The following is a 23,722-nucleotide window of genomic DNA, read 5'->3' on the forward strand; positions in this document are numbered from 1 at the left end:
AACCCCGTTGGTAAATTTCCAACAACACTGACTACTAGTTTTTGTGAGGTTTTCTGCAGGGGGTACCCAGACCCCAGCAACCTTTGATTGATTGATTGAAATATTTATTAACAGTTTGCAGAATTACAGTACATTTTGATTGATTGATTGATTGAAATATTTATTAACAGTTTGCAGAATTACAGTACATTTCAAGCACAAACTCAATACAAAGACTGTTAACTGTGAGTGGACGACCCTGAGTTGACGACTCAATTAAGCATTACACTTGTTTACAAGAGGGTCCACCTTGTTTAATTCATCAAAACATTTAGAGACGTACAAATAGACACTTCTTTATACCGTTAGTCAAAGAACAGAACAGGAATTCATCATAAAGGAGGTAAAAAGGGAAAAGAAACATATACAGTGAGTGGAAAAAGTGGGGGGTGGTGGGGGGGATTCAGATTTTACGGGGGCCATTATCGAATTGCAGCCGTCCGTATTTCAAACTCAATACAAAGACTGTTAACTGTGAGTGGACGACCCAATAAAATAAAGCATTACACTTGTTTACAAGAGGGTCCACCTTGTTCAATTAATAATAAAAAAAAAACGACAGGTAGGTACTGGGGGACCCCAGCAACTGACAGGTAGGTAGGCCTACTGGGGGTCCCCGGACCCCAGCAACTGACAGGTAGGTACTGCATGGGTTCCCCGGACGCCCCCGTCTGAGACTCACTGTGCTATTGTAGGCTATAGGCCTATTGTTATTGGTGCTTTGCATGAAAGTATAGGATAGCACTCCATCCATTGATTCACAATACATTTGTATGGCGTCTAATCGTATGACGCTGAGAGGCTAAAGCGGGGAAACGTTTTAGCTGTCAGAGTCTGATAGCTAAAACTTTTCCCCGCGAGTCTGACAGTCAGACTCGCTGCTTTAGTCGTTGTCTGCATGAGAATCACTGCTCCAGGCCAGGGTACTGCTTTTGTTATATTGTATTAAAGTTAGAGAACATTACCACAGTGAATCACAGCATAGTAAAAAGCGATTGCGGTCAACGAAGTTGGACCTTCCCCGTTCCCCAACTTCCCCGTTCACCCCCTCTCTCCTTCGTGCTCCGTGAGCGGGCCGTGCTCCGTGAGCGGGCCGTGCTCCGTGAGCGGCCGTGCTCCGTGAGGGGACCGTGCTCCGTGAGGGACCGGAAACTTAACTTTGGTCTTATGAATGAATATAATGAAATGTAAATGTGCCTTATAAACCGATGGGGGTTGGGCACTTTGTGTGCAGAACACCAAAATAAAATAATCAATCAAAAATCAATCAACAATCAATCATAGCAAAAATAGTTGAAAGTGAACAGCACCAACGTTGTACAGTTGAAAATGAACTACGCCGACACGCCATCCATACGCCGTTGATACGCTGACCTCTCTCTGGACGGCGTATCAACGGCGTATCAACGTCCGCTCACGCCGTCGGACAGTTTTTGACTATTTTTGTGTTTTCAGACAGTTGAAAGTGAACTGAAAATGAACTACGCCGACACGCCGTGCACACGACGTTGATACGCCGTCTCTCTCTTGGACAGCGTAGTAACGGCGTATGGACGTCCGCTCACGCCGGAAATGTAAAAGATTTCCTCAGTGATAGAATTAATAAATTACAGCTATATCTTTAATGGATTTAACAGATGGAATGAATTATTACAACTAGGCCTAGTCTTTAGTGAATTTATTTGATACAATTAAGCGATGGAATTAATAATCATAATTAAATGTCTTTAGTAAAGAAGTCAAATGTAAATAAACATTTATATTAAAATAGCTTAAAACGTGACAAATGTATTTGTCTGTGCTTAGTAATAGTGACTTTAGGTTTGGTTCTTCATCAGGTCTGGCTCTTTAGTCCACTGGTAAAGTATGCGCCTTGTTGATATGAGATCCGGGGTTCGCCTCCGGGGTTACACTTTGAACCAAATTTTTGCCAAAACACATTTCTGTAGATTAGACCCTAATCTACAGAAATGTGTTTTGCCAAAATCGGCCTCATGGTGGTGCTATAACCGGCAGATGTGGAAAAATGCAGTTTGGTAGGCAACCTGGCCTGGCTCTGGATCTGTGTTCCGAATTAACAGCACAATTTTCTAGTTTATACTGCATGTTTTCTACATACAGTATAATATTGAAATACATTATCATAGTAGTTGTTTTCACATGGTGGCATTTGCACTGCACAGTGCTGCGGCTTAAAAGGACACCCAAAGGAAGTATTTCACTTCAGTTTATTTGTAACAAATCAAACTTGTGTCGACAAAGACCAGAATTCCATACAGACTTCTTTTTTTTTTTTTTTTTTCACACACCCCGAGAACCAATGTAAGAAAATAAAAAGCACTTGTTTCACCCGGAGCAGAGAACAAAACAAAACAAAAATAAAACTCCTTGCATTTACAGACCAATTGGAGGTAACAGATCCATGTAACACACCATATGTTTTTTTTATTTTTTATTTTATACAATTTATAAACTCCAGTTTTATTCATCCACATGATACATAATTGGTGGGGGGAGGGGAGAGGAGAGGGGAGGGGAGGGTAATATAACACTTGTGAAATTGTTTATTTTGTGGTACAATATATCCATGAGGACATCATGGATGGCGTGATGTATTGCACTGCCATAATCAGTGACTTCAGGTGAGGATCCTCTTATTATACAACTCTGTTATATATTTTATTTTATTTATTCTTTACTTTATTTATGCATTTGACTTTTTTCCCCCCGTTTTCTTTTTCTTTTCTTTAGATTACTCTGTGTGTTTTGTGTTATTTACATATTACACAACCATGTGAGCATTATAGGGTCCATCTTTAACTAGTTCAAGTAAAATTATTATTATTATATATTTTCTTCCTTTGGGGGATATCAGGGATAACAGGGCGTTAATAATAGTGCATAGTACATAGAGAGAAAGTGCAAGTCTTCCCATAACAGGTGTGACCAAAGGGGGCGTCTTAAAAGTGGTACCATGCATATAAAACAAAAAAACATCAGGGTTACTGTAAGATTGTGGACAATAATATGAATGATCCCTTACGTGGTTAAGCATGAATGAAGATTAAAACAAAAAACCTCTTCCATCGCGAGAGACATAAAAATAGCACCTGAACCTCCCTCAGCCTTTGTCAGTAAAGGAAACAATATACAGACAACAGAACAAGGGACAAAAACAAAACAAAACATCTTTACTGATTTTAGGTGCAGGTCTTCAGGTTAAACACATCCCTAGATAGTTTGACATTTTGCTTTTCTTCAAACTGACTAAGAAAGTGGTGCCACACAACTATTCAACCTTTATCCCACATAGCCGAGTACTGTGTGAGTGTGGCCTGCCTGAGCCAGTTCAGAGTCAGTGCCTGCCCAAGTTATTCGTATGGCATGATGGCAGCCAAACAGAAGACTCCACAAAAAAACCTTCTGCACAGAGCTGAAAGACCCGGGAAAAAGAATATGAAAAACCCCAAAAACTTCCAGTCTCTCTCAAAGAAAATTGGACTCTCCTCCTGCTAGTGGCGTTTTTTAAAATCCATTTGAAGAAGTCTCATGAAAATGTGTTTATTTAATGAAACAGGATTAATGCTGTTGCTTGATTTAACATTGTGAACACAACCACCCAGCCTATCCTCCATGTAGCCGACCACTGAACGCACAAAACGTACACATAACATAACATAAGTTATACACAACATACATACATAATATTCCAGTTCACATACAGTACAAGCATACAAACGTAAAATACACACACACACAAAAACCTTTGTAAAGTAACTTTATCAAAATAGGCGTGTAATATAAGGCACTAGAAATCTAAACTAAAAAAATAATAACGTATTGGCTGCTCCTGACATGAGTTTGATCATTCGATTGGTTGCTGTGTGACACGCTAAGGGATGACATCCTGTACTGGCATAGTGACATGATATATATATATATATATATATATATATATATATATATATACACACACACACACACACACACTGTAGGTCTGAGGTCATCCCTCCATTTCAGCGGTTCTCAACCTTCGCTGCATCATTCAGGGCCCACTAGAAAATCCCAAAGGCGATTACGGCCCACCCATGGGACTGACCACCGGTCCGGCAGTTTGAAGCGGCCCACTCATGGGACTGACCACCGGTCCGGCAGTTAATTTGAAGCGGCCCACCCATGGGACTGACCACCGGTCCAGCAGTTTGAAGAGGCCCACCCATGATGTGACTGACCACCGGTCCTACCACAGCAGTTTGAAGCGGCCCACCCATGTGGCTGACCACCGGTCCTACCACAGCAGTCTGAAGCGGCCCACCCATGTGGCTGACCACCGGTCCTACCACAGCAGTTTGAAGCGGCCCACCCATGTGACTGACCACCGGTCCTACCACAGCAGTTTGAAGCGGCCCACCCATGTGGCTGACCACCGGTCCTACCACAGCAGTTTGAAGTGGCCAGATAGCCTGGCTGGGCTTGATTTTCAGATCAATCGATCGTTTGTGTTCCGGGCTTGGATCAGTGGAAGCTAACATCGAATACTTTTTAATTTATGTATTAGTACCTAATTGATTTATTTTTTATTTAATTTAATTTAATTTAGGCCCACAGGTTGAGAACCACTGCTCTATTTGGACAAATTAAATGGTAGCGGAGGATACTATATCACTCATTACACCTTTGTGTCTGGAAAAACATAATTACACACAGTCATCATAATAATTATTATCATCATCATGGCATACAACTGCAGTTAGTGACTTGACACAAAAATATATAATAATACATCTACTTATTGCACACTGAATCAGACAGAGTCATATATTGGTGAGCATTCCAGTGAGAAAGATAATTTCAGCCTCTCTCCCACCCTCCATTGTGTGTTTTTTTTAAATCCCCCTTTCTCCATCCCTGCTTGAAAAATCATTGTGAAGCTTATTTCAACATATAAATACTATATATATATAGATTCATTTCTGTGCATACGTGATGCCTCATTCTTACTTAGTCGCATGCAAGTGTCACACACCGTAAATAGCAGATCTACAAGCTCACAAATTCACAATGTATCCCGCTGCGACACTTTTGTGAACTTGTAGATCAACTGTTTTCACCATGTGACCCCCGAGTGCAACCAAGTGCAGTAGAAGTCAGGCTTTAAGTGGACGTGGGGTTTCTCTGGACCTGCACAGGTGTGGGTAAAGTGTAAGGTTTGGTAGCAGCAGGTTCTAACACTTATACTTCTATGGTCCCTGGCAATTCAAAATGGCCACCCATGTTTATGACATCACAGGGCTGATAGAAATGAGGTGGCGCCTCTCTCCGACTCTGTGTGGGTAAGGTTGAAAATGAGGTGAGGCTCTTTTCGACGACAAGAACTAAGTGAACTGTATTTTGTGTTTCCATACGTACGCTACAGCTTGGTTTATTCACATAAGGTTCCCAGAACCTAATTTGGGCCCTGCTCAAGAAGGTGGTACCCAGAACTCACAACTTCATACTTTCAGAACGTTCTTTCTAAAAAAAAATATAGCAGATCGACAGGTTCACGACACGTGGCGTTGCAATGCGTTGTGGATCGGCATTCTCTTTGCTTTGTAGATCGGCTATCTTTGCTATTTGTTCGTTTTTTTTTAAATGACGTAGCTCCCCTTTCAGGAGTAGTCGTGGCTATAATCTTAACGTAAACATAAAACCCATGGCAGAACTGCAGAGGTTCTGGAAGGTCGTGGGAAAGAGAGTAGACATTAGAAAGGGAAGAAGGGACTTACAGGAGGAGTGAGTGACACTCGGTGACGGTGTGGTGTTTATAGAACAGTGAACATTTTCAAATTGGCTTTGATTGTACACTTTGAAACAGTACTAATATTATATATATCTTTACAAAAAACCTCGCTACACCTCATTGGAATACAAAAAAGAAAACATTTCATGACCTTGTCTGTGTATGGTCAGAGGGGACAAAGTCACAAGTCAGTAAAAAAAAAAAAGAGAAAGAAAAAAATAACTAACAACATGAAATAAGTAATACCCAGTTAAAAAAACAAAAAACAATCAGATCTATATATTTCTAAAAAACTAAATTCATCTTTAACTTTGTGGCGTACTGTACTGTACCTTTTGACCTTCTCCCAAAATTTCCCTTATGTTAATACGTGAAGCATAAGGTTGAAATGGTGTGTTCTTTTTCTTATTTTTTTTCTTTTGTTTTACTTTAGAAATATCTTCTTCATTCTCAGGTAACGACAGTCTGTTTCCAAAACAAACAAACAAAAAAAGTATTCTTTAGTGTCTCTGTTCTTTTTGTGTGTTTTCATTTTTATTTTCTTCAATACTGTGTGCTCTGTGTGGTCAGCCTCCCGTCCCGTCGGTCATTTTAGGTCCTACCTCAAAAGTGGCTTTAAACAGCTCACAAGTTCACTCCGTCCTCGAGGCGTCTTCCATGACATTGATTCGTGTGAGTTTCTGTAGAAGTCTCAAGATAGAAAAACAAAAGTTTCATGTGACAGTTTTAATACTGTTAGTCGAGTCCTGTATTTAGGTTGGTGATGCGCTACACTGGTAAAGTGGATGGGACGAGTCCCACACCCCAAACAATGTAAAGCGACCCGCGCGCTCGCAAAGGAGCGCGCCGAAACAAATACCGACCACTTTCTTTTTTTGTTGAGCTGGGTGGTGGAAGTTGCTTCTTCAGACTGGACCGATGGGTGCGTTTTTGGGGCTGAGGGTGGAAGGATGCACCCTTGTCAAGCAGGGTAACTATGGCTCAGGTAGAGGTGCTCTTGCTGGGTATATGGGGGTATAGGTCGATGGTCCCCTTTCACGCCCGCACGTGGCGGGCAAAAATCTCCAAAAGACACGCTTTGCTGCCTAGTGCACTGCCTCATAAACACTTTTCTGACCTTTTCTGAGGAGTGCACTAGGTAGGACTGTGGTTTGGGATGTTGGTTTGGAGGGTTCTATGTTGCATAGTGGTCAAAGCTTCCCAGATACTCCAGACTGGCCCGGTAGCAGAACTGGTACTGGTCCTGGACAGGGAACACACACACAGATCACAGGACAGGGGTCATTTTGGAGGTAGTCTTACATTGTAAACATATTGTAGAACAGTGGTTGCCAAACACTGGTGTCGGGACCCATTTGTGGGTCACGGACATATTTTTATGGGTCCCTTTATTTATTTGTTTCCTTATTTTGTTTATAATTATTACTATTTCAAGAATTTTTTTTCCCAGTAATTTCACAAGGAAATCAAAGAAAAATTTAAGAAATTCCCCAAATTAGAAAACAAATGTTTAAGAAGTGAAATTAGCCGATCTACAACGCGTCGCTTGGTGCCGTGTTGTGAGCTTGTAGATCGGCTATTTTCACTAGTTTGGGTCCCAGGCAAAAACCTAATCTCTCTTTAGGGTCACAGGCTAAAACTTTTGGGAACCACTGTTGTAGAAAATCATAACTTGCATTTTCGAGTCATAATAGTGTCCAAAAAGAATATATTTGTTTCTATATTTACCAGGGTTGTGGCTCTTTCAGAGCAGGAACTAAAGGGGGGAAGGGTGCGGAAACACACTTTTTGTTTTATATGCTATTGTTTTATTGACCCATATGTGATTTGGAAAATATCAATAAAGAAACTTTGAGGGTGCCCGCTGGCCTAATGGTCCAGGTTCATGCCACATAATATAGGCTCTGGCCTGACAGTGTGTCGCGTGATCGAGTCCCGTTCATGACGACCTTTGCTGAATGTCTCTCCCCTTCTCTCTCTCCCTCGCGATTCCGTTTTTTGCAGAGTCTATTATGCATGGTAGGACTAGAGACAGAGGCTCCAAGGAAAAAAAGCTTGGAAGCGACAGCATCAGAGCTAGACAGACCACTTAAACCCTCTAGTCTAGACTTTTCCGTCTGCTGCAGACTCTGCAGCAAATCTCTTCACCAAAAATAGCTAGCGATTTTCTGCCAATGTTCCCCACAGAATAGGCATATACCGTGGTTAAGGTGGTTCAAGCTAGTGAAATGAAAACTATGTTTTTCACACTTTTAAGAGCACATAATGCCTCATCTCTCTCAAGGAAAAGAGGGTGTTGTTTTTCCTTTTATTTTGCCAATGGGTTCCCAGATTGGGGCATGCCTAACAATAGATTATAAATGGTTTAAGGTATAGCAGATGCAGCGTGTTTCATTGTCAGACCTCTGTCTGGACCGTAGCAGGCCATCTTAACCCTAACCCACCTCTGTCTGAACGGTGGCAGGCCTCTGGGTGCGTATAGCATCTTAACCCTAACCCTAACCCACCTCTGTCTGAACGGTGGCAGGCCTCTGGGTGCGTATAGCATCTTAACCCTAACCCTAACCCACCTCTGTCTGAACGGTGGCAGGCCTCTGGGTGCGTATAGCATCTTAACCCTAACCCTAACCCACCTCTGTCTGAACGGTGGCAGGCCTCTGGGTGCGTATAGCATCTTAACCCTAACCCTAACCCACCTCTGTCTGAACGGTGGCAGGCCTCTGGGTGCGTATAGCATCTTAACCCTAACCCTAACCCACCTCTGTCTGGACGGTGGCAGGCCTCTGGGTGCGTATAGCATCTTAACCCTAACCCTAACCCACCTCTGTCTGAACGGTGGCAGGCCTCTGGGTGCGTATAGCATCTTAACCCTAACCCTAACCCACCTCTGTCTGAACGGTGGCAGGCCTCTGGGTGCGTATATCATCTTAACCCTAACCCTAACCCACCTCTGTCTGGACGGTGGCAGGCCTCTGGGTGCGTATAGCATCTTAACCCTAACCCTAACCCACCTCTGTCTGAACGGTGGCAGGCCTCTGGGTGCGTATATCATCTTAACCCTAACCCTAACCCACCTCTGTCTGGACGGTGGCAGGCCTCTGGGTGCGTAGCATCTTGACCGTCTGGAAGATGTCCACCACTCCCTCGTAGCGCATCCTCTCCAGCACGATGCTGAGGGTGATGAACACACCCGTTCTGCCCACTCCAGCGCTGCACGGTGGCAAACACAAAGAGACGGAAAACACGCTCAGGGTGATTCATCAGTCCGCTGCAATGGGCTACATGCACAGCAGCCATTTTGGAAAGAACCTGGGGCCCCTTCCTTTACTTCCTTCCCTCACAGGTGTTACCGATGATACTAATGAAGGCTCTGCTCCATTCTACCATTCTGGTCAAACAGAGTCAGCTGGGTGCTGCTATCTTGGCTCACTAGAAACACTCTGCTAACACCAGTGGATCTTAAGTGTCCTTGAGTGCGTTCCAAATGGCCCGGTACTGGTGTACAAATGTGACCAGATTTGACTGAGAGGAGAAAAACTGGATTTTTTTTGTATCCAAAATTAGTAAAAGGGTCCATTTGGTTCCACTTGTACATGGGGGTCCTTGGAATTAGTATCATTGCTAACATTTGTGAAGGAAGAAGGGAAGCGGCCCGGAAGTAGGAAGAGTTATTCTGTGTGCATGGAACCCATTCTTCCCTGCAACTTTCGAATGTTTCCAATGCATTTTTACGCTGTCGTGCGTCGACTATAGCCGATCTACAAGCTCACTACGTGACGCGGATGCGTTGTGAAATTATAGGTCGGCTGTCACGACAAAGTATGAATCATGCTTACAATGGTTTTGTCTTGGCACGAATATGTGGTGTGAACTAGGACTGAAGTGCTTAAGCTCCATGTATTATATAACTAATTTCAAGTCATTTAAAAAAGTGCTTTGCCTTTGTTAACAGAAACATCTGCAGCCTTCATTTAAACCTGAAAGTGTAAAAACTGCAGTGTTAATTTTGTCGACTAAGACTAGACTAAGACTAAATATTTTCTGGTGAAATTGCAAACATTGTATCCTACTATAAATGCGCCTCCCCCTGGTCAGCCTGATGGAGAGGAAATGAATAATGTGTTCCTTCCACGCGCTACGTCCGGCTGGGGAAACTCTCCCCTGTCAGGTGAAAAGAAGCAGCTTGGACTCCACATGCATAGAAGGAAGCATGAGGTCAGTCCGCCGCCCCCCACAGGTTGGCAGAGGAAGTGTAGCGCCCATGATTACATTAGATAATTGACACTGGGTGGAAAAACAATGAGTTGCAAAATCGTGGGTTAAAAACTTAAGAGGAAAAAAAAAGAAGACTAAATAGGACTAAAGACTAAATGGTGTGTTATTCAAAAGACTAAATCAAAATCTGTTGAAAACACGAACACTGCCCAAGTGGAGCCGTAATGGTCACAGTCCAACACCTCCATGCAGAGACTCGGAGCACTTACCTGCAGTGCACTGTGATTGGCCCATCCTGGCCAAACTGCTCTTTAGTTTTGTGCACCTGGCCAATGAAATCGATAAATCCCTCGCCTGACTTTGGCACTCCTTGTTCCGGCCAATCGGTGAACTGGAACTGACGCACGGTCCGTGATTGGCCGTCCTGGAGTAATGGTAACATTTGTAGTTAATGCTCATTCTTCAGTTTCATACAAACGATCTCTCAGGTAGAGTCAGAGCATGATATAATGATACAGCTGCCTCACCCTGGCGTCTGTGACTTTGAACTCTCGGAGGATGTACTGGGGCATGTTGTACTCGGCCATGGGGTCCACCACAAAGTACTGGTACCTGGCTGAGCGCTCCGCGGGCCAGTACTGATGACACTTCTCCTGCAAGGAAGGAACACGGGACACGCTAGTCACAAACACTGGGTCTTGATCACACTAGAGCGGCACACGAAAAGTATCAAAAGTAACTTGGAAGATTCAAATAGAAAAGCATCAAAAGTAGCAGATCTACAAGGCTGCAGATCTGCTACTTTTGATGCTTTTCTATTTGAATCTTCCAAGTTTTGGACCACCCGACAGAAACCATATCCAGAATACCACTGAGGTAAAAGGTTGTGTGTGTGTGTGTGTGTGTGTGTCTGTGTGTCCATACCCGTCCCATCTCTCTCAGTTTGGTCAGCATGACTACGATAGTGGAGTTGTGTTCCCACAGCATCCTCCAGTAGTCCTCCGTAGTCTCTGCCAGCGGACCCTGGGTGGCAATGTAGGCCTTCTGCTGCCTGCACGCACGCACGCACGCACACACGCACGCACACACACACACACCCACACACAAGGTCTGCTGAAAGGATGAAACCTTCAAACCAAGAATGCCTTTCGGCTTTGTTTCCATTGGGGCCCTCTCGTGTATACTCAATTCATCGAAAACAGATAAAGACAAAATAATATATACAATACTATGCAAAAACATCATGTAAACAAAAATAAAGAAATACACCACACACGCACACGCACGCACGCACGCACGCACGCACGCACGCACACACACACACACACACACACACACACACACACACACACACACACACACACACACACACACACACACACACACACACACACACACACACACACACACACACACACACACACACACACACACACACACAATATGATCCTTGGATCTGATACTATTTAATTGGTTTATGGCACTGATCTCTTTTCTATTTAATTATGTATCCTCTGCTACACACGAGAAGACGCAGCTGTTTAAATAATTTACACATTTTAAGTACACTTAAAGAATATGAATACATTCAACGATCAGGATATCGTGAATTGATCATGAATAAATAATACACAATAATGTAAACATTTATGAGGCACACACAATACGTACATATATTACGGCTAGGGAACTCATGATATTGCATCTACGCAGACATCAGGGGAAACAACACCAATGCAGCCAGAAATCTTTAACATGCATTTATTGAAAAATTAGGATCTAATTCACGCCAGCATTTTTTTCCAGTCGAGCTCTTATTTTGAAAAGCCACAGTTCCAGTCTACCGGAAGTAGATTATCCTAGGACGCTCAACGGAGACGAGACAGGCCTTGTTTACAATATGAATCCAACCCGGGGCTCTGGAACGCTCCACATCGCCGGCTCTGTGCCGTCAAAGAAACGCTGTTTTGACCAACATGCCATCTGAGACGATCTAAGATGGACAATCCAGTGCTGTGCTAACAACATAGCTAGCTAACCGGCTAACGTAAGTAGCATTATGGCTCGATCGATAGAATGCACTATAAAAGCACAATTGCCAGTAATCAACGGCAATGGCGGTAAGCGTTAGTATCAAAATTAGGCTTCAATTGGCATTAATCAACGGCAATGGCGCTGAAAGTATTAAAAATGAGATTGCGTTTTAGACACTGAATTGCTCAGGGCAGATATCTAACTAACGAACGTTAATTATGAATTGAGTGGGCAAAGCCATACCTATATTAGATTGTTATCACCATGAAACTTACCCAGTTGATTACTTACACGAAGACAATGATTTAAAAAATAGAAAATATGAAAAAGCTACTACTGTGGAAGGGTTATCGTATATTAATTTGATCCTATAAATATCTAGGGACCATAATAGACAACCGTCTGAAATTTGATGTCAATACTGAAATGTTTTGTGTGAAATGCAAGAAAGGCCAGCAGCGCCTTTTCTGTTTAAGGAAGATAGCCAAGTTTCAGGTAGACAAATCATTAATGATTTTGTTTTACAGAGCATTCATTGAGTCTGTCATTTCCTTTGCTGCCATTTGCTGGTTTGGTAACCTAGGCATTAGACATAAAAATGCCCTTAACAGGGTTGTTAAGGGGGCTAGCAAGATTGTGGGAGAAATGTTTTGCTGTCTGAGTCATATATATGACAAACAGGTGCTTAAAAAAGCATCATCAATTAGAGCAGACAGCTCCCACCCCCTAAACCGGGAATATGCATTACTGCCTTCAGGCCAGTGGTTAAAAACCCCTGTCACTAAAAATTACAGGTACAAATTATCTTTTATACCTGCCTCCATCTGGGCCATCAATGGGGGACGCAAGAGCTGCTGTGTAGTTTCAGGGGAGGGTGGTGAGGATAGATGTACGGTAGTTACACTTGGTGCACTTTAGGTCTTTAGCTCTAGACCTCTAGTTGCACTTTATATTAAAAGGTAATAACCTGTATCTTGTGATAATGTATAGGTATGTCTGTTGTTGTAGGTTTACTGTATTGTGTCTTTTAGAGCTTTTATTATCTGCTGTAAAATGAATTGCCCAGCTTGGGATATATAAATAAATACCTTGGCCTTGACCTATAAACAATTTAATATTCTTAGTCTTGCACACTCAATTCAAAGTTAACTAAGAACCAAAAAGAACTGAACGGGTTCCCATTGGGAACCAACTGGTGGAAAAGGGGTCTGTGTGTGTATGTCTGTAATCCACGTAACTCGAGAACCAATCGCCCCACCGACTTCGACACACGCGTTCCACCCTAGCCTGGTTAATAAACCAGACTAATATCGCACGGATCCGCGGGATATTAGTCTGGGGAGGCTCAGCTTGGATTTCATTTCCAGGGAAACATTTTCTCTTTGACGCAATTGGTCAGAGCTACTGTCAGTCAAAGGTCTCAAGCATTGAACGTCACTGTACCAAAGCCCGCCCATATTGCATACCGTGTCCCTATTGGGCGCCCACATTCTCGTGTGTAGAAAATGGGCGTACAATTGAACCTCTCCAGACCGAAATCCGCCGGTAGGCAATTTGTTTTTGCCAACGGCTGATTCGGTCTGGTTTATTAACCAGGCTAGTTCCACCCCACCACAGGGGGTGTAGTGCCCGGTGTCAAGTCGGTCGGACCCACGGTTGTCCGGAATCGCCCCAAAAAGGCCTCTGTCTGGGCTCTGGTCAGAGCCCCTGCCCAGTGTCCATATATGGAGCTGGCCTGTTCTGACATCATCCTCCATATTTGGGCATGCCTGACAAAGAACTCCATATATGGGCATAAAAGGGACACAGACATAATATCTGACATCCATTTCCAACTTGCATCGTTCCAAGTAGACCAGTGTCCAACGGGCACCGATGTAGAGGCTCCAACGGGCACCGCTCTAGTAACAAATAACTTAAATAGCAAATAAACAAATAAATAAATGTTTCATCATTATTTTTATACTTTCAAAGATCTTTGAAAATAGTGAAAAACAGCCGACCCACAAGCTGTAGGTCTAAAGTTTCCTCTATTTGTGAAATTCTTTGAATATTTATGAACCTTCTTCAAAAGATTTGTGTTTGTATTTACGTCTGGAGACTTGCCTCTGATCTTCAAAAGATTATTTATATACAAATGGAAAGGATTCAAGGATTAAAGTCACTGCCATTGTGATTGGGCGATTATGTAATGACTGTGTCAGGAGGAGGACACAGTAGGCCGAGGGCCTACGGACCGTACCTGTATCCGTCGATGAAGCTGGCGTTGATGTAGTCGGATCCCTCCACTCCTCTGATTGGCTGTAGGCAGACGCGCGTGGTCTCATAGGGCATGATGTTGACCAGCCGGTTCTTGAACTTGTTACACGGGAGGTTGGCACTGACGAATCGCGAGGTGTGGGCCTTGGCACTGGCCAGACGCTGTAGGACAGAACAGACATGACACTGTTTAGTGTTTATATAGGAGGTGTGGGCCTTGGCACTGGCCAGACGCTGTAGGATGGAACAGACATGACACTGTTTAGTGTTTATATACAGTAGGAGGTGTGGGCCTTGGCACTGGCCAGACGCTGTAGGATGGAACAGACATGACACGGTTTAGTGTTTATATAGGAGGTGTGGGCCTTGGCACTGGCCAGACGATGTAGGACAGAACAGACATGACACTGTTTAGTGTTTATATACAGTAGGAGGTGTGGGCCTTGGCTCTGGCCAGACGCTGTAGGATGGAACAGACATGACACTGTTTAGTGTTTATATACAGTAGGAGGTGTGGGCCTTGGCTCTGGCCAGACGCTGTAGGATGGAACAGACATGACACTGTTTAGTGTTTATATACAGTAGGAGGTGTGGGCCTTGGCTCTGGCCAGACGCTGTAGGATGGAACAGACATGACACTGTTTAGTGTTTATATAGGAGGTGTGGGCCTTGGCACTGGCCAGACGCTGTAGGATGGAACAGACATGACACTGTTTAGTGTTTATATAGGAGGTGTGGGCCTTGGCACTGGCCAGACGCTGTAGGATGGAACAGACATGACACTGTTTAGTGTTTATATAGGAGGTGTGGGCCTTGGCACTGGCCAGACGCTATAGGATGGAACAGACATGACACTGTTTAGTGTTTATACAGTAGGAGGTGTGGGCCTTGGCTCTGGCCAGACGCTGTAGGATGGAACAGACATGACACTGTTTAGTGTTTATATAGGAGGTGTGGGCCTTGGCTCTGGCCAGACGCTGTAGGATGGAACAGACATGACACTGTTTAGTTTTAGTGTAAGAGATGAGGGAAGGAAGGGAAGGAAGCATGGAGAAAGGGATGAATGAAGAAATGGATATAGTGAGAGGGGTACGTCAGAAAGAAAGAAAGAAAGAAATAATTGGGAGGGGGCATTGGTGCAAAGAAGGAGGGATATCAGGAAGTAAGGAAGTTAGGAAGGAAGGAAGGATCAACATACTGTATACGGTTGACAGACAAAATAAACCTAAACCCTCAGTGCATGATCTGATCTGTTTTCCCCTCTACAAACAAGCTTGTTATGAGCATGTAGATCAGCTTATTTGGGGTCAGCTTATTTGGGGTGAATGTCCCTTACGGGTCCATTTGGTTCCCTTTGTACCCTCTCTGAGTTATGGCGCTCCATGGATTTGAATAGTTTGAGAACCATGTGAAGGCCAGCTCTGACAGTGTGTTGAAAGCGCTTCCTGAAACGGTTCCAAAATGTGATGGAAGCGATTCCGGTTCCTCAGCGTTGGATCCCATTCCTCCTTATCCCAACCCCTAATAATACTGTAGGGTTTAACCCCTTTAGGGCAGGAACGCATCTGTGTCACCTGATATAGCGTTTAACCAGCGTTTATTATTTTAAACTTTAGATGTTGAAAAATACCACATTCTCATCAAATCTTTGAATATATTCTTTCACAGTGAACATTTTTTTAACTCAAATCTTTGCTTCTGGGGGGTCCCTGGCTGGAACAACATATTTTCAATTGGGAGTCGGCGGCCAATATTTGGGGTCCTTGACATGAAATAGTTTGAGAACCACTGATAACATAACGTTTTTTCAGAAAACTGTCATGACATTTTGTAGAATGTCAGGTCTCAAAGGATTAAATATGGATCGCAGAGCGGGACGTGATCGTGACCTGGCGTCCGGAGTGGGACGTGATCGTGACCTGGCGTCCGTGCAGTCAGCAACTCAAACATCACTTATAAGGCTGTTTAAATATTTTAAAACCATATTCAAATGTGTTTAACCTCAGGCCCCGCGCGGGGTTCGTTCTTGTTGTTGTTCTGGACAGAAACAACAAGACTAGTCTGGGGCCCGGGGCCAAGTCAAACGCCTCAAACAACGTCGGCAAACTGAATAAACTCAAGCAGGAGGGAAGGGGTTGGGAGGAGGTACCGGTCTGTAAAGTATGGGGGGATATTGGTGGTGGTGTGGGGGTGGGGGTTTGGTGGTGGGTTGGGTGGGGGTGGGGGTTTGGTGGTGGTGGGGGGGGGGGGGGGGGTGTAGGAGGCAAAGGGGAAAGAGGAAGAGGAAACTGGGGAGAGGGAGAGAGGGAGAGAGGGGAAAGGGGGCTCAGGAAACCACAAGGCCCCACACTGTCTCCACGCACATATGTGAACCAGAGTTGATCCTGCATCAGCGAAAACCCCCAGAACGCACGCATGCACACACGCACGCACGCACACTGCACATACACACATTACATGCACGCATGTCACCGGTGTCGGCTGGAAAGCTTGTATGTTACTTAAGTGTTAAGTGTAATTACTTTCAGGAATTGGAAAAAGGAAGCCGTGTTCTTGCAGCATGGATCCAATGTAGCCACAAGCTTCTCTTTAATACGTTTCATTGGTTCAGATATTTATAAACAACTGACAGATTTAACAGACTTATTTATTTTTTTGGTTTGTTTTGTGTGTTTGGCTTCCTTGTTTACGGGCCGACCAAAGTGTCTCATACAGTAACTCTACATCTACTGTACGGCGCTCTCCATGGTTTGGAGCAAAGCGCCAATGTTCATTTCTGACTTAAAGCATGCATCTCGTTTGGAATATTAACCTATTTAGGCCTGACGTCGATATTTAAAAAAAATGTCTTCTAAATCATGGACAGTTATCTGAAATGTTTCGATATCAGTGGTGCTCAATATTTCATGTCAAGGACCCCAAAATTTTTATGTAAATTGGCTGCCGACACCCATCTGAAAATATGTTATACCAGGGACCCCCCCGGAAGCAAAGATTTTAGTTAAAAATGTATGTATGTATTAAAAGTGTATTAAAAGATTTTAGGCACATTTTCACAATTTCGCGACACTCGGTGTGAGCTTGTAGATCTTTTATTTTTCAATAGCTAAAGTATAACATAAAGCTATAAACACCAAAAGGGGTTCCCGTCTGGGTGAACGCTTCTAGAGAGAGTTTAGATGTGACAGCGTGACGTAATAACGGATGCACACGCAGGTCCGACGTGCGAAAATCACCCGTCTCTCCCGAACATGCATCTGACGTGCATTCATGCGGTTATGGTGAGGTTAGGGGTTTGGGTTGTCGGATCAATAGTATGTCGGAACTAAAGCCTGTACGCCCAATGGAAGATTATGTCTCCCGGTTTTGGAAGGCGGGGCTTTTCAGAGTAAAATCTGCCTCATCTGCTTGGCACTCTAGCGCCTTTATTATGACAGACTCAAATAAGTGTCAAAAGTGCTCTAAACAAACATTAAAAGGTCCATAGACCTGGCTGCCATATGACATAATTTCAAAAGTCAGACGTTGGAGGGGCTAGCGCCCCTGAAAAACATTAAAAAGATGAAATATGGAGATACAAGATTTCTGCCTGGCAGCAACAATACTCATGCACGCACGGCGCACGCACGCACATACAAATGAACAGAAAATAGCCTGTGACCGCGGGTTGACGCGGGCGAAAGCGAACGGCAGAACAAGAGGAGAGCAGGCAGAGAGAGAGAGAGAGAGAGAGAGTGAAAAACCACAGACTCCGAGGGAACAATGGGGTCTCACGAACCCCAGACCGGGACCACCGGTGGATATTAGAAGAACACTGTGGTGGAGAAAACATCAGTCGCCCTATTCTCTTACACACTGGCTCGGAGACAAATCCCACACCCCACCACAGGCTCTCTATAGCCCATTTAGACCCGAGGATGCATCTGTGTCACCTTATGTATAGATTTTAACCACTTTAACCATTATTTTAGACTTTATAGCTGTTGAAAAAATAGCAGATCTACAAGTAGATATTTTTGAAAAATCGCAAAAAAAACTTGTGCATCTCTTTGAGAATTTAATATACATTCTTCCACAGCGAAAGTTTTTAACTAAAATCTTTGCTTCTGGGAGGTCCCTGGAAGAACATATTTAAGATGGGGGGGTCGGCGGCCAATTTACATATAATTGTTGGGCTCCTTGACATGAAATAGTTTGAGAACCACTGATATAGAAACATGGGTTTTTCTGAAAACTGTCAGTGATTCCGAGGACATTAATGTTGTGGGATCATGCAGGTCCTCGGGTGTCAATGGGCTAGTTGACTGGGGTCTCTCTGATGCAGCCTCCAGTATCAACAACAGTGGTCTCTTCGTGTCAGTCGGCTTGAGTTTGACTCCCGCTCTTATCGACAGAGTTTGACGTATACTGTAGTCGCTCTTTTGTGTCACGCCATCATCTGTGCTTTGCTTCCCAGTACAAGTATTGGTATCAAAATGCACTTAAAGTGCCAAAAGTAGAAAGTATACTCATTATGCAGAATGACCCATTTCACATGTTCAAAATGTATTAAAAAAAATCTTTTGAAAATAGCAGAACTACAAGCTCACAATGTGTCACACCGCGACGCATTGTGAGCTTGTAGATCGGCTATTTTCAAATGGCCAAAAAAGTATATGGCTACAAAATGGTACAACATTTGCCTCTGAGAGAGTATAGTAGTAGGTAGAAGTAAAAGTACAGGAAATTAGAAATACTCACAATACCTCACAGTTGTACTTAAGTACAGTATAAGTACAGTAAATGCTTTCCACCACTGCCATTTAGTCGCCCGTTCATTTCAACCCTAGCTACTGTAGGGCTGTCACCATGACACATCCAAGTTGACGATTGATTGTCACACAAACAATATTGCGATTAACGATTTAATTGTGTTTTTGCCGTTGGAAATTGGAACGTTATGAATAGAAGTTACACTTCCGTTTGCCTTTTAGGCCCGCTCAGTGGCCTTGTGGTTTCAGTGTCCGCCCTGAGACTGGGAGGTCGGTCGGGGTTCGATCCCCGGCCGGGTCATACCAAAGACCCAGTAATAACAGTGCTTGTAAATCTGCTATTCTTTATGTATGAACCTCTTTCAACATGGAAACGGTTATCACGATTATGACAAAATAATTGCGATTATCTCAAAGAATTGTGATTTGATTATGAAATGATTGTGACAGGCCTAACCCTGCCATCCATATCCTGGGCATGTCATAATAGGTGAACATCTTGGCCAAAATAGGCAAATAGTCTGTGAAAATACCTGATCTAGGGAAAAAGAGTACAACAGAGTCCTGGGAGACGCAAGTATATAGGGTTTAAGTGGAAATAAATGGTATTTATGTGACATCGAAATGACGGAAAGTGGGGGGAAAAAAAGCAACAGAAAATGTCTGAACATAGTACTGGGACCCAAGAAAGCAACCAGACCAGCTTCAGTGGTCAGCGCGCCTATAGTTCATTTTCAACGAGATCTGCGTTTTTGCTCGGAGAAGTCGCGGTGCGACAACGCAAGCGTATTTACGTCAGCGAGGTCCCGTGAATTTGTTGCGCGCGTGCTCGTTACGTGCACACGCCCGCGACTCACCAGACCTGGATTCTGTTTAGCTTTTCTTTTTTTTTCTCCTCGCTTCACGTTTGCAAGACCCTTATTACTTGAAAGCAATGATGCACTATTGCACTTCATGCACTATAGTCCGTTCCTAACATTTTAGTCTAGTTTTTATTTGTTGACGAAATTGTCAATATATTCAGTCTTTCATTTTGTGATCGTCAGTGAAAAAAGGTAGTCGACGGAAAAAAAATTGTCATAGTTTTAGTCGACAAAATCACTTAACTCAACACTGTATGTCAGAGGGATACGACATTGCACTTGAATGCATTTCATTGCATTGCTTGCCATTTTATTGAGGCTGGTGGAAGGAAAAACCCTATAGTATCTCTAAATGTTGCCCCACAATCTGAGTGTCGGGTCGAGATAACCATGATATGCCATCTGGTCTGCATCACTCTACGGCTGGGCAAATCATCCAGTGAACGCCAGTGGTTTTGTCCTTCTGGAGGAAAGCATTCCCATTAGCACAGGAATGCCTTACCACTACACTGTAGCAGAGCTGGAAAGTAACCAAGTACTGTACTTAAGTACAATTTCAGGTATTTGTACTTTACTTGGGTATTCCCAATTTCCAATACTTTTACTTCTACCCCACTACATTTCGGATCTAAATATTGTACTATTACTTCACTAAATGTATGTGAAAACTTTACTATCTACTTTGCAGATTTGCATTAGTATTACAAAACATACAAACCACTTCAGCCCTACAGTATGTACATTTCGGAAAATAGCAGATCTACAAGCTCACAATGCGTTGCGAGTCGACGCATGATCTGCTATTTGCAAACGATTTTTATATACATTTGAAAACTTGAAACGGGAGATTCTGCACAATGAGCACTTTCTACTTTTGGTACTTTTAAAGTACATTTTGATACCGATACTTTTACTTAAGTAAAACATGCGAGTACTTTTCCCACCACTGCACGGTAGCATTAAGGAAACTAACTGTGAGGAGGGTCCCTCCTCCCCACTTTCACCTTCAGCCTGTGGTGTGCTGCTACTGCTGTAAATTCCAATCATTCTCATGCTACTTATGGGTTTGTCAATCCAGGAACCTTTACAATGTCACACCGTCCACTGTCCTGGTCCAAAGGGAGACCACCTGGTCCACAGGGAGACCACCTGGTCCACAGGGAGACCACCTGGTCCACAGGGAGACCACCTGGTCCAAAGGGAGACCACCTGGTCCACAGGGAGACCACCTGGTCCACAGGGAGACCACCTGGTCCAAAGGGAGACCACCTGGTCCACAGGGAGACCACCTGGTCCACAGGGAGACCACCTGGTCCAAAGGGAGACCACCTGGTCCACAGGGAGACCACCTGGTCCACAGGGAGACCACCTGGTCCACAGGGAGACCACCTGGTCCAAAGGGAGACCACCTGGTCCAAAGGGAGACCACCTGGTCCACAGGGAGACCACCTGGTCCACAGGGAGACCACCTGGTCCACAGGGAGACCACCTGGTCCACAGGGAGACCACCTGGTCCACAGGGAGACCACCTAGAGTACACGTTTTCAGAGTAGGGGCCACCACTATATAACTCTGTTCTGGGACCTCTCGAGACCATGGCCAGAATCCTTCTGCTGGTGGAAATGTTTTGCCTTATGGACATACAAAACGAGTGGACAATATTATTACCAGAAACGCATACGGAGCTAGCACTCGATGACCAAAACAGGTCTGTAACTCTGAGTGTACAAATGGGGTCCCATTTGTACACTCTCAGAGGGTGCAAGGGGTCCTTGCAAATAAAACATTTGAGAACCACTAGTTGGACTCCTAATGTGCCATAGTCTCATGTTTGTCATGGACACAATATGTTTCCATTTTTCCATCCATCCATCTTCAACCGCTTATCCGTAGTCGGGTCACGGGGCAAACAGCTCCACCAGAGAGCTCCAGACTTCCCTCTCCAGAGCAACATTAGTGACTTCCTCCTGGGGGATCCCGAGACGTTCCAAGGCCAGTGAGTCCCAGCAGTCCCAGCATTTGCAAAGAGCCTGAAGGACACCGCACTCGACCGCGACTATCCTACAGACGCAACATCCTACAAACGCAACCAGCGTGGACAACATCCTACACCCAGAGCACAACGCACTGCATATACAGGACACTCTACTAGACATCACCCCTATCCACCAGGCAGACCCTCTCCTAGACACCCCTCCGCTCCAACCAGACCTCATACCACACTCCAGGGTAGCCCATCCACACCCCTGATGCCCACCCCCACCGCTCCACCCAGACCTCATGACATACACAGCTCACCCATACCACTGATGTCCATCCCATACACTCTCGCATCAGTCGCACCACCGCCCACTCTCCCCCTCCCTCACCAACCATACACATACGCACAGGCGATGACCAGAGCCATCCCCAACACACACAGCATCGAGCAGATGTTCAGGGATTTCTACTCAGCATGGGCCCAGGGCAGAACCCCTGGAATGTAAGAACAATGTGAACAATGGAGTACAAATCACTCACTATATCATCCTGGAATATACAAGGTTTGAGGTCGACTGCCCTTGGCATCAAGAGCAGAACCCCAGACTTTGCCAAAGAGATTGCAAACATAGACATCATTATTCTACAAGAGACATGGCACAGAGGGGATGGCCCCACTGGCTGTCCTACTGGCTACAGAGAACTTGTGGTACCATCTACAAAGCTGGCAGGAGTCACCCAGGGAAGGGACTCTGGAGGTATGCTAATATGGTACAAATCTGAACTAATCCACTCCATTAAGCTAGTCAAAACTGGAACTTCTTCCATCTGGCTAGAAATAAACAAGGAACTTACCACAACCGAAAAGAATGTATACCTGTGTGCTACCTACATCCCCCCAATTGAATCCCCTTACTTTACGGAGGACTTTTTCCCCACATTAGAAGAGGATATCAGCCGTTTCCAGGCACAAGGTCACATTGTAGTTTGTGGAGACCTAAATGCCAGAACAGGACATGGGCCTGACACCCTCAATACACAGGGAAACAAACACTTACCAGGAGGGGAAAACATCAGCTCCCCAACATGTCCCCCGAGATTCAACCACGACAAAACAACAAACAAACATGGGTCACAACTACTACAACTCTGTCGCTCACTGGGTCTGTACATCGTTAACGGTAGACTCCGAGGGGACTCCTTCGGTAGATATACATGCAGCTCATCCCTGGGAAACAGCACGGTAGATTACTTCATCACTGACATGAACCTGGCATCTCTCAGAGCTTTCACAGTCAGCCCGCAAACACCCCTGTCGGACCACAACAGAACCACGGCCTATCTAAACAGATCAACACACAGACACAAAGAACAAACGCCAAACAAACTACACAATATAAGAAAACGCTACAAATGGAAGGAACACAGCGCAGAAGCCTTCCAAAATGCTATTAGACAAAAACAAGTCCAATCACAACTGGACCAGTTCCTAGAAAAAACCTTTGAAGAAAACAGTGAAAGTGTAAACAGGGCAGTAGAAGGCCTCAATTATATATTCGAAATTACAGCCTCACTAGCAAACCTAAAAGTATCAAACAAGAAAGCCAGAAAAAAATTTGAGAATGACAAATGGTACGATAATGACTGCAAGAATCTCAGGAAAAAATTAAGGAAACTATCAAACCAAAAACACAGAGACCCAGACAACCACAACACACGTCTCCAATATGGGGAAACACTGAAACAATACAAGAACACAGTAAGAGAAAAAAGAGACCAACACGTTAGAAACCAACTGC

At 44.2% G+C, this 23,722-nt stretch overlaps 1 protein-coding gene across 8 annotated transcripts in view; it reads right to left on the reverse strand.

Moving 5' to 3' along the window:
* Window positions 1-2,250: 2,250 nt before the first annotated feature.
* Window positions 2,251-23,722, reverse strand: part of LOC310858809 (receptor-type tyrosine-protein phosphatase delta-like) — a 192,122-nt gene continuing 170,650 nt past the window's right edge. For all 8 annotated transcript variants that reach the window (XM_083765086.1, XM_083765092.1, XM_083765090.1 and 5 more), the window contains 6 exons: window positions 14,313-14,491; window positions 10,961-11,087; window positions 10,564-10,689; window positions 10,306-10,460; window positions 8,896-9,031; window positions 2,251-7,064 (listed from right to left, as the gene is read on the reverse strand). In XM_083765086.1, coding sequence (XP_083621212.1) covers window positions 6,996-7,064; window positions 8,896-9,031; window positions 10,306-10,460; window positions 10,564-10,689; window positions 10,961-11,087; window positions 14,313-14,491 — 792 coding nt within the window. In that variant the 3' untranslated portion in view covers window positions 2,251-6,995. The remainder of the gene's footprint in view (window positions 7,065-8,895; window positions 9,032-10,305; window positions 10,461-10,563; window positions 10,690-10,960; window positions 11,088-14,312; window positions 14,492-23,722) is intronic.

The sequence above is a fragment of the Protomyctophum parallelum genome (assembly GCF_964188405.1).
Source record: "Protomyctophum parallelum genome assembly, chromosome: 5".
NCBI classification, from domain to species: Eukaryota; Metazoa; Chordata; class Actinopteri; order Myctophiformes; family Myctophidae; genus Protomyctophum; species Protomyctophum parallelum.